The 12,191-nt window shown below is 39.4% G+C and overlaps 1 protein-coding gene across 1 annotated transcript in view; it reads left to right on the plus strand.

The window, feature by feature from the left end:
* The window catches only part of senp7 (SUMO specific peptidase 7), a 52,762-nt gene that overhangs the window by 26,531 nt on the left and 14,040 nt on the right, over positions 1–12,191 (plus strand). The window contains exons 8-13 of the mRNA XM_057853399.1: positions 313–482; positions 2,102–2,233; positions 2,327–2,360; positions 4,718–4,930; positions 5,012–5,478; positions 11,228–11,355. Of these exons, the coding sequence (XP_057709382.1) occupies positions 313–482; positions 2,102–2,233; positions 2,327–2,360; positions 4,718–4,930; positions 5,012–5,478; positions 11,228–11,355 (1,144 nt within the window). The remainder of the gene's footprint in view (positions 1–312; positions 483–2,101; positions 2,234–2,326; positions 2,361–4,717; positions 4,931–5,011; positions 5,479–11,227; positions 11,356–12,191) is intronic.

The raw sequence follows: 12,191 nt of genomic DNA on the forward strand, positions 1-12,191 counted from the left end.
CACTTTTGTGATACACTGGAGACATTGTTCTATCAAACACAACAGTTCTTTTGGCTTAAAATACAGCAGTTTATTTTAAAGAGGGGTGCAAGAGCAGAAACTGCTTTTTCAGTCTTGTCTGTGTTGTCCGCCATTTACCAGTATATGTAATCTGTGTATCTACTTATTTTATATGTTCATAATCAACCTCACATGGTATCAGATTTCAATCAATTTTGGATATGCCAGGGGAAATTGGATTTTTTTTTCTGTAGATGTAACCCAGTCATTTTAACTTTTTTTGTTGTTGTTTCTAATCATTTTCACTTTCAGTTGTGCTGTCCAGTGACGACGAGGAGAGCGGCAACGTTACGCGTCATCGTGTCCGATGTGTTAACACCGTGTCTTCATTGCGAAATAGAGAGGCTGAGCACCGTTTGCAGCAATCGTCGCTGGAGAGTGTGTCCAAAGAACCTGATGGCTCTCACTTGCAGAATGTGGAGGTGGGCTCAATATGTCAATTTTTTTTCCATTCAGAAAGCATTGAGTGAGTGCAGAACGTTGTGTTTTTAAAATTTTATTTCCAAAATGCTGCTGCATTAGTGCTGACTGGAAATTGTTTTTCTTTCAGAAATGATAAGTTGACCAGTTTAAGGGTCTTGATTTGCTTATTTTTTTAAAAAATTTTTTGGGGGGGGTTATTTTTTGTTTGTTTGAATTGCTGAAATTTTTATTACTCATGGCTTTGTATTCTTTTTTGCTTTTTACCCGTAATTTTCGGACTATAAGCCGCTACTTTTTCCCCCTCATTTTGAATCCTGCGGCCTATAGTCCAGTGCGGCTTATTTGTTGATTTATTTGGGTTAATAGGTAACACTCTGACAGCGGTGTCATTAGACTGCCATAAGACTGTCATAATTGTGACATGATTATGACACTATCATGGCCATTAATGAATGGTTAAGATGGATGTCGTTAAGTATCATCTGGCAAATTATGTCACCAACGCTCCATTTATGTCCAGCTCGGATCTTTTGCATCTATTCAAAAGTGAGATAATTTGCCGGATGACACAAAATGACATCTGTCATGATGTCATAAATGCTCATGGCAGTGTCATGTCATAATTATGATGGTCTTATGGCAGTTTTATGGTGCCACTGTCAAATAGTTTTACCAAATACCAGAGGTTGCAATTTATGACACAACTGGAAGAGTAACTGAAGAAATATTTAGCACAGAACATGTATTTTGATTGTCATTTATATTTTTAGCGCTACAATGCAAGCTAGGAGGCACGTTGGACGACAACAGTGTTGACAGCAGGTGGCAGCAGAGGTGACTGTCTCGCCCAAGGGAGCAGTGATGGCCAAATGAAACGATCAAGCTTTGCAGCCAACTGGTTCAAAGCTTTATGGTGGCTCATTTGGTCCTATAACAGTCTTATGATGCCACTGTCAAATAAAGTGTTACCGGTTAATATATTTTGGTGTAAATATCACATAATAAAGTGAGGACAGCTGCGTTGCGGCTTATTGTCCAGTGTGACTTATCTAAGAACAAATGCTGTTTTCGTGTCAAATTTGGTGGGTGGCGGCTTATCGTCAGGTGCCCCTTATAGTCCAGAAATTACGGTAATTAAATCTTATTTATTGCCAATACAACACTACAGTTGGATGTCAAATGTGGGCTGCAGAATATTCCCGTGGTCCCTAATTGGCCCGAGTCCGATATAAATGTAATGTTTGTTTAAATGTAATACTTAGAAATATATATATATATATATATAAAAAAAAAAATATATATATATATATATATATATATATATATATATATATATATATATATACTCTATAATAATGAAAAAAAAATCTAAATAGTTCATATGTAGTCTCCTTCAAACTGGTCATAAAATAAGTTAACTACATGTTTTTCTTATTGAAATCACCAGCAGAGGGAGCTGTGGTAACAGTGTGGATAAAGAATGAGACCTGCATTGTTGTATTTTCTGGGTTTGTACTATTAAAATAATCACCATTGAGTTTAAGTCATGGGCCACATACTTTTAAGTATGAAACCTTTGCACTGTATTCATCTCATTTTATTATTATTTTTTATACAGGTCTTGCATGTGGTTGTAGGAACGCCAGCGTCCGTTTCGCCTCCCCCCAAAATTGACCACTATTTCCTTGGGTTACACTTCACCTACATGATCTGTGGAGGTTGCCAAGGACAAGCAAATGGCAAGCTCACGGTAAAGGATGACCCGTCTCCCAAACACACACTTTGTCATCTCCATTTTAAGGAGATCTGGATGTTAATGTACTTGTTTTTTCCCCCTTGACAGATAGTGAACCAAAAAATCATGATACCATTGAAAGGTAATGTTGTCAGTTCTTGTTACACCAGCTCCAATTAGTGTTCAGGTAGTCCCCGGGTTAAGACTGACTCGACTTACGCGATTTCGACCTTATGACGCTGGAGTCTCGTCCGCCATTGTCCCCAGTCTTTTTTTTTTTTTTTTTGTAAAGCTGTGCAAGCAGTACCTTATTTTTAACATTATTACCTTGACATGTTCTGTCCTCACTAAACTTGAAGTTGTTCAGCTTGATAAACAGCAAACAAGGCAATTGTGGTTTTTGAAGCTCTTTCCTTCCTTCACTTTTGACAATTTGTAAAGCTGTAGCACACATATGTACACTTATGTTCAAAATGACACACATTTTAACAATAAAACACCTGACACAAAACAATCGGTGTTCAAACGTTCATCTCGTCGGATCAAAATGTAAATTTGGTAGATTATTTAGCCTTATTTGCCTGGCAAAGGTCAGCTAGCTTAAATGCTAGGAATGCTAACGTATTTACAATTTTTATAGCAAATCACTCACATGTAACTCCACAAACTGTAGACATAAACTTAATTACAAATGCGTACAGACATATATTAGCTGAAACCACTTACAGCTTTATGTGGCCCAAACGAGAGAGCAGCTGTCCTATAGCCATTGCAGATAAGTTTCCGACTCAGTCATAGAGGCAAAGACGAAAGTCCAGCCACAACCAATGCTGCCACCAGAGGGCAGTGTATCCTTCATAATTTAACAAAATAAAATACTTTTAGACTTTTTGGATATTTTTTTAAAGGGTTAATTCCGATTTACGCGGAAATTTGGGTTACATCGCCAGCTTAGAAACGGAACTTGTTCGTAACAGGGGGGCTACCGGGTAAACGGTCAGCAAAAGATGCATTAATAATTAGAAAATGCATAATTTTGAGGCATTTTCAGGTCACTTTCTTTTAAACTGGGATTGATGGTGAATGAATGCTGCTCCCAGTCAAAATGGATTGAGTGTCAATGGCACTGAAATAATGAGCCAATCCTCTCATTTTAAATGAATTGGATGTCTATTGTTGTCAATGGCGGGCAATGAGTTCATTGTGGGTCACTTCTTTTTTAATGTTAGGGTACTTAGAGGTCATTTTCTGTTGATTTTGGGCAACTTTGATTTTTTTTTAGCTATCGGCATTAGGGCTGGGCGATATGGCCTTAAGTACGTATCACGGTAAATTGAGCAGATAACGATAACGATAAATTCGACCAAGCTGACTGTTAAATAATTTGAAAATCTGAATCAATGCATGAAATACTAATTAACCATTTGTCATTGATTGGTTTACCAGCTTTCAATTAAACATATTTAACAATTGTACATGCAGTCTAAACATTAAGTACATAAAAAAATTCTTGTAAACAATAAGAATTAAAGTATGAACATTTTATAACTGTTTGTAGCACTTGAACTATGTACCACATTATAAAAATCAATACGGCGACTGTCCAAACATGTCATTGTAACACAAATGACTTACAGCTTGAACAGTACACTTCAAACAGACAACTTTTGTTAATGGCTGCTGTGACATAATTAGTCATCACTAGTTTATTTCAAGGTTTCAGTTTTTTTCCCCCCAAGAGCATTTTTGAATACATGCACGCACACATGCACCAACACACACACATTAAAGCTATATTGCTCTTATGCCAATGAAACATTTAAGAATACATGATGGCAGTAATGACACAGAATAAAAGAAGCACATACAGAAAAATAGCTGTGGCCATTAACCGGTCATATTATAGGTTTCACTGTTGGATTGTACTATATGCTGAATGCTTTACCATCATAAAAGCTATCAGATAAATCACATACACACACAGATACAAAATAACCCAACATACCCAAGTGCCCAATCCACTCATTAAATTCAGTCATTTCGGCAAGGTTAGAGATGCTATTCAACTCCATCACGTTCATTTGTAGCGTTAGCCTGTGGCCTGGGTACCAGTAGAAAGCACCCTCTCCCTTTAGCCACACTCCATCACGTTTGCTTTTGCGTTAGCCGCTAGCGTTAGCCTACTGGGCTTCTGTTTGTTTGACTTCCTGATAACCACGTGACATCATACGTAAGCAAACTGACTGCTTTCTTAAAGGGGAACGAACATAGCCGAACAACACAAGAGTCAAAGCGGGATGATAAGATTGTATTTTCTTGTTTTATTAAATTACCGAATTTACTGACATGGTCAAAATTACATCGGTCATCGTGAAGATTTTCTGTAACGGTAAATTTTCGGTACACCGCCCGGCTCTAATCAACCTCGGGATTTGTAAATCCCATATTGGTCAACCTGTACTTCATTAAGGTAAAATTTTGTTGTGGTCTCATCCTTAGACTTATGCCAAGAGCTGGACGTGACGCTGACCTTGGAGCGTTCGGCGTTGAGGAGGTACAGCATTTGGGAGCAGGACGAAGTGGAATCCAGAGGGATCTGCAGCGTTGAACCTTGCACCTTCCTGTTTTTTTGTATCACACAAAGTGCCGCTATAAAGGTGCAGAGGGATCTTCTCTGCCTAAGTACTCAACAGGGTCAACTCCCCGTTATTGGTAATACAAAATGAAAGGATGACAGAGTACACGCCTGCACAGGACAACATTTCATGATCTTAATGTTTCTCTTTCCTCCAGAAAATCCTAGCCCCTTTCTAGTGGTGGCTCTCAAAGAACCTCTGCAAGGCATGGATGGTGCTGTTTTGCGCTCTCTGCTGGAAATAGACTGTCACGACGGTCTGACAAAAGACAAAAACCTCGATCTGGAGGACTTCCCCAATCCAAGTCTTTCATTGGATGAAAGTTTGGAGCTCATCAAATCGAGCGGCCGAGACCCTCTCATGCTGCGGTGGCTCGGTTTGGATGCGACCGTCTCGGTATCCGAACCGGATCAACAGTTTTCCTGCTCCGATTCGGATGTGGATGAACTGAATCAGACTGCACCAGATGCGGAGCTTTCCATGTTGCTTGACATGACCAGTCTGCAGACCCTTGCCGAGATGGAGCAGGGGAAAGTTTCCAAACAGGAACTAGAACAGGAAGAGGAACCTGAGGACGACACTGGAATGCAACACTTGGCAGAGGAGGATCAGAAAGCCCAAGAGGTACAATATCCGATCTAGTTCATTTTAGATCTATATCCTCTTTTTTTAGTGTATACAGGGGTCCAGACTATTACTACCAGTCGAGTATTTTTTTTCATCTACTTGCATATGCATATTGAGTACTTGCGAAAAATGGCGAAAAGGACAATAAGGCTAGGTTCATACCGCAGGTCTTGATGCACAAATCAGAATTTTTTTTGTGTTTTTCCAACTCGAGTGAGGCATCAACTTGATGGTCTGAACAGGACAAGTCGCATAGAAGTAGACCATTTCAAATATGATCTAGGTCACTTTCGTATGCGGTTAAAATTCAATCTCGGCCACATTTTTCCAGGATGTGGCTGCGGTCTGAACTGTCAAGTCTCCCAGATCAGAATTTATGCAGCAATTATGTCAGCAAAGAGCGAGAGAGGCTGGGAGGACATCAGCAATGGAGCTGTGCGTTAACGCCAGTGTTGTTTTTGGCAGCCATTATGATTTTCGTATTGGTCTTTTAGATGAAAATACTTAATTAGTCTTAGTCATATTTTAGTCATTTCAAAATGTGTTCGTCTTCGTCTAGTTTTAGTCAACGAAAACTCAAATTTCATCTAGTTTTAGTCGACAATTCTCAAAATGTTTTCGTCTATGAACTTCAAAAGTTTTAGTCCTTGAATAAATAAATAATAGGTTTCCAACAATTTCGAATGAACATGAGACACGAGCACATAACTGTAGATTCTAAAAGGATATCACCATTTTCATGATGATAATACACACTCAGCAGGAAAACAACACATTATTTGCAATTAATTAAACTCACCTGGACGCCACGAACTGTATGTAATAGGTTTTCCAAGAGTTTAAGAAGACACCAAAAATGTTTTCCAAGAGTTTAAGAAGACACCGAATCACCTCGCTAAATGCTAATATAAATGCTAACGCGAACGCTACAAGTTCGTTTAGTGTGTGATGATCAGTGTTGTTAATAACGGCGTTACAATATAACGGCGTTACTAATGGCGTTATTATTTTTCAGTAGTTGGTAATGTAATTAATTACTTTTCTCATCTTGGCAACGCCGTTACCGTTACTGAGGACGGAAAGGCATGCGTTACTATGCGTTACTATATTGGTCGAAAAGTCTGAGGGAGACGGACTCCCCGAGACGACAGAGCAGAGCAGGCAAGAAAGTTGTGACGCCGAGCAAACGCGATGCTAGGTAGCTCCAATAATACATGTTGTAGCCGATAGCTAGTACAAACTACGCCCGCATGTTATGGTAGATATGGTAGACATGGTAGATATCACATGTACTGTACATAGAAATACCTAGATGCAAAATGACAGACATGGCACTAAATGAGTTAGTAGACAGCCGCCATCTTAAAGCAGTAGACTTTTTAGGACGGCTCTGTTGTAGAGAACCTTCCGAGCGAACCTAAGTAACTTTTTATCTAAAATACTTCTAAATCGGCAAAATCTTGACTTGAATCTATCTTTAAATGTTGAAACACTTTTAAAATTTTCATATGTCGAAAGTAGAGCGAAGGGAACTAATGCAATAATGGGAGCAATTTTAACAACTTTTAACAGTTGATTCAGGGTAAAGGGTAAATTAGGGTAAAGAATTGGGCTTGGGCCAATTGTACCAAAAACCTTCACAAAAAACTTCACATAGTGTGGCCAATTTTTTTTTTTTTTTTTTTTTTTTTTTTGAGGGGGGGAAAAAAAAAAGTAATTATCACCAATTACTTTGCCAAGTAACTAATTACTCTTACATTCAGGTAATTGAGTTACTAGCGCAATTACTTTTTGGGAGAAGTAATTTGTAACTATAATTAATTACTTTTTTTCAGTAAGATTAACAACACTGGTGATGATCATTTAGCACAGACCTTTAAAGGCTAAAGCAACATGGCATATCTAGCCAAGATAAGAAAGCAAAACATACCAATAGGGCTGCAGCTATCGAATATTTTAGTCATCGAGTAATCGACTGAAAATTCTATCGATTAATTGAGTAATCGGATAAAACATTTTTTTTTTAGGTAAAGAGCAATTATACATATAGATGAGAAAACAAGACATTTCATGTAATATTGAAACATTTTCAGTCAATCAATGTCTTTATTTTCAATGTACATTGTTGAAAACAGCCAACAATTGCATCTCAAATGTGATTAAAAAAAAGACTAGTTCACTGCTTTCACTCCAAAAACCTTTAGATCTTATAAAATATATATATATTTCTTACCTAAAAATGTCATGACGCTTGATAACACACATGACTTAAAAGTTAGGTGTTTTTCCTACGTGTTTCAATTGAATTTCCATTTGTGTCAAGCTATAAGTTCTAGTTAAGTTTTAAGTTAGTCTAAACTGTAAGTCCTGATAGGATTTTGAGTTTTTGCAGTGTTCAAAATAAATGTATGATACAGGCTGTATTGGAGCACATTAGGGACCAGTGCTACTTGGTGTTTTATCCCGCAATGACTACTGAGCTAAAATTGACAGTTAGCATTATTATGTTTTTATTTTACACCCTAATCACTCCACAGCGCTGTTTTCGCAGATTAAATAAAGCCTGTATGTAAGAGTTAGCCACACATCGACAGTGGTCATAATGAATAGAAACCCAGCCCTCCGCAGGGATAACATTAGTGAGCGAGTGACAGTAACATTAATCTTATTTATGAGCGCTCAGAATTGTACTGCTTTAAGATGGCGGCTGTTTCATTAACGCGGCCGAGTCGGTCATTTCGCATCTAGTTCTACGTACATGTGATATCTATGACACGCATCAGACGCTACCTGCTAGGCTGCTACCACCGTAGCAATATGCGGGCGTAGTTTTTAGCAACGTCGGCGCAGTTTGTAACGGCTGTCGGCTGCAGTAACGCATTTTTTATATTGCTTCTTCGTCTACGCACGTGACGTCAGCGCGTTGTCCCGCATTAAAAGTAGTCCGGGCAAAACGTGATGCTTAGAGCTGGCAAAATTAAACGATTCCAGGAGGTGAATAAAATTACTCGGATCGGTTTTTAAACTCGAGTTGCTCGAGTAGTCGTTTAAGCTCTACATACCAAGCAGCACCTGACACATACAGTGCCCGCCATAATTATTGGGTTTATAATAATTATGTATTTTTTTAGCTTCTAAGAATTTTTTTCCCCCCGAAATAATATGGGACCTTAATGGAAAAAAAGAGAAAAATCCAACCTTCAATACAAGTACATTTATTCAGTGGGGGGAAAATCCCACATAAAGAAATAATTATTTGACATCAAATAATGTGTGTCACAATTATTAGCACCCCTGGTGTTAATACTTTGTACAATCCCCTTTTGCCAACAAAACAGCACCTAATCTTTTCCTATAATGTTTCACAAGATGGGAAAAGACAGAAAGAGGGATCTTCAGCCATTCCTCTTTGCAGAATCTCTCTAAATCATCCAGAGACCTGGGTCCTCTCCTCTGTACACTCCTCTTCAGCTCACCCCACAGGTTTTCAATGGGGTTGAGGTCTGGGGACTGAGATGGCCATGGGAGGAGCTTGATTTTGTGTCTGCTGAACTATTTCTGTGTAGATTTGGCCATATGTTTAGGGTCATTGTCTTGCTGAAAGACCCAGTGATGACCCATCTCCAGCTTTCGGGCAGAGGGCAACAGATTTTGATTTAAAATGTCCTGGTATTTCAAAGCATTCATGATGCCATGCACCCTAACAAGGTTCCAAGGGTCTTTGGAAGTGAAACAGCCCCACAGCATCACTGACCCACCCCCAAACTTCACAGTGGGTATGAGGTGCTGTCTACACGCCAACAAGCTGTTTGGGAGACATGCACGGAGAAAACCTTTCCTCACTCATAATCATAAACACAAACGTCTGGAGTTTGCCAAGCGGTATTGGGGCTTCAACTGGGATCGTGTGCTTTGGTCAGATGAGACCAAGATTGAGCTTTTTGGCAACAAACACTCTAAGTGGGTCTGGCGTGCCACGAAAGATGTGCATGCTGAAAAGCACCTCATACCGTATTAACCTCATACCGTATTGACACCAGGGGTGCTAATAATTGTGACACACATTATTTGATGTCAAATAATTATTTCTGAATAAATGCACTTGTGTTGAAGGTTAGATTTTTCTTTTTTTCCATTAAGGTCCCATATTATTTAGAAAAAAAAATTACTAGAAGCTAAAAAACACATAATTATTATAAATCCAATAATTATGGAGGGCACTGTATGTTTCATGAAAGGAGCCTGGAATGGGCACACCCGGTGAGTAAGTGTGTGTGTGAGTCGGGGGGGGGGGGCGCAGCACATCACATGAGTGACACGGCCAAACATTGCTAAATGCGTGCTCGCTACACATATCAGAAAATATCACACATTGTGAATTTATGACAGAAACTATGGCAAATTTGCATCTCGTTCTCGTGTCGTCAGATGACAACTGACATCCATCTCGTTATGTTTTAGTCTCCCAAGACACATTTTCAGTGCGTCATCGTGATGTCATCGCCATGAAAAAAATTTTCATCGACGAAATATTGACGTTATCGTCATCGTTGACGAAAACAACACTGTTCAGTGCCTAGCTTGAACCTGGCTTTTAGGGAGTAGGCGGGCTTGACCACAGTCATTTAAAAAAAAAAAAGTGGGCGGGGGCGTGGTAGGGGTAAGCCTGAGAATGCTCGGTTTTCTTTCTGCACGCCAAATGAGCAGTATTTCAATACCGCAAACAGGCCGTTTCAATACAGGTAGTCACCGGGTTACGAACGAGTTCGGTTGCTACGCTGGGGACGTAACCCCAATTTCTGCGTAAATTGGAATTAACTCCATAAGTAACCCCTAAATCTCGAAATAACAAATATTTCTAATGATGCTCAGTAACGTGATTTTTGCTGACGTTTCAATTTGGGTGTCACAGAGTCGTGATTCGGGCTGCAGCTATCAATTATTTTAGTAGTCAATTAATCTATCACTTAGTTCGAATAATCGAGTGATCGGATTAGGAACATTAAATGCGTTGCAGAATATATTTTAGGAGATACAAAATATTTCTCCAAACTATGCAGAATTGCATGTTCATTACAAAATAAATCAAAATACCTGAGCTTAGCCTCAAATGGTATAAAAAATTAATATGAGGATCTAAGTACAACAAAAGAACAATTGGCTAACTTGCATAGCGGAAGTCTGCTAGCTTAAATGCTATAAAATGCTAATGTTTTTTTTTTTGGTAGTTTTTTTTTTTTTGGACAATGCTCTAACCAAATCGTTCAAACATACATCCCCACAAAAAACTATTGAATATACCCATAAACTAAATTACGAATGCATTAAAAAAACATTAACTCGAACAAAAACGTACCTTATGTTGGTCTTAACAGGGAGCAGCTGGGTTCAGGCATGTTACATAAGTCATGTCATATTCACTGTTGAGCAATGTATCCGCCCAAATCAATAAAAGTAAATGCAAACACTTTCAAAACAAAACCATTACAACGCCACACTGATTAAACGGATACTCGAAGCAGCAAATTTTGATTTGAAGCTTTTTTCTTTATCGAATTACTCGAGTTAATCGATTAATCGTTGCAGCACTTGTCGTGATGCATTTTTGTCGCGGCGGGCTGATACGCATCTCACTGCCCGATCGTTTGAGCGCTCACCACACCAGTAGCACTCCTGTATTGTGCAGTGTTGAAGAGGTTCGCAGTTAAAAAAAAAAAAAAAAACATCAACCCCTTTCGTATTATAGGAGGACAACCAGACAGGCTCCCCTTTGTACACACTGTGTCGGCGTAGAACTTCGGGGTCATACACAGTGACTATGTGTCAACCAGACTCGACTTGGGTTAAATTCAAACGTCAAGGCCTGGCCCAGCGGTAAGTCCAAGAAATCTATAAACTCTTTTATTCTACATAAATTGTGACACTTTCTCAACCCTTCATAGTGCAAGGGACGATGGTAATTTCAAAAAATTAAAAACCCATACGTGGACCACAATTGGCCACGATATTAACCCTTTCATCCATATATACAGTGGGTCAAATAAGTATTTAGTCAACCACTCATTGTGCAAGGTCTCCCACTTGAAAATAATAGAGAGGCCTGCAATTGTCAACATGGGTAAACCTCAACCATGAGCGACAGAATGTGGACCCCCCCCCTGGTATTTTGGCCCATTCCTCCATGCAGATCTCCTCTAGAGCAGTAATGTTTTGGGGCTGTCGTTGGGCTACACGGACTTTCAACTCCCTCCACAGATTTTCTATGGGGTTGAGATCTAGAGACTGGCTAGGCCACTCCAGGACCTTTCAATGCTTCTTAGGAAGCCACTCCTTTTTTGCCCTGGCTGTTAGTTTGGGATCATTGTCAAGCTGAAAGCATGATGTTTCCACCCCCGTGCTTCACAGTTGGTATGGTGTTCTTCGGATGCAATTCAGTATTCTTTCTCCTCCAAACACGAGAACCTGTGTTTCTACCAAAAAGTTCTATTTTGGTTTCATCTGACCATAACACATTCTCCCAGTCCTCTTCTGGATCATCCAAATGCTCTCTAGCGAACTGCAGACGGGCCTGGACGTGTACTGGCTTCAGCAGGGGGACACGTCTAGCAGTGCAGGATTTGAGTCCCTGGCGGCACATTGTGTTACTGATAGTAGTCTTTGTTACTGTGGTCCCAGCTCTCTGTAGGTCATTTGCTAGGTCCCCCCATGTG

This window comes from Corythoichthys intestinalis, chromosome 12 (genome assembly GCF_030265065.1).
Source record: "Corythoichthys intestinalis isolate RoL2023-P3 chromosome 12, ASM3026506v1, whole genome shotgun sequence".
Lineage (NCBI taxonomy): Eukaryota > Metazoa > Chordata > Actinopteri > Syngnathiformes > Syngnathidae > Corythoichthys > Corythoichthys intestinalis.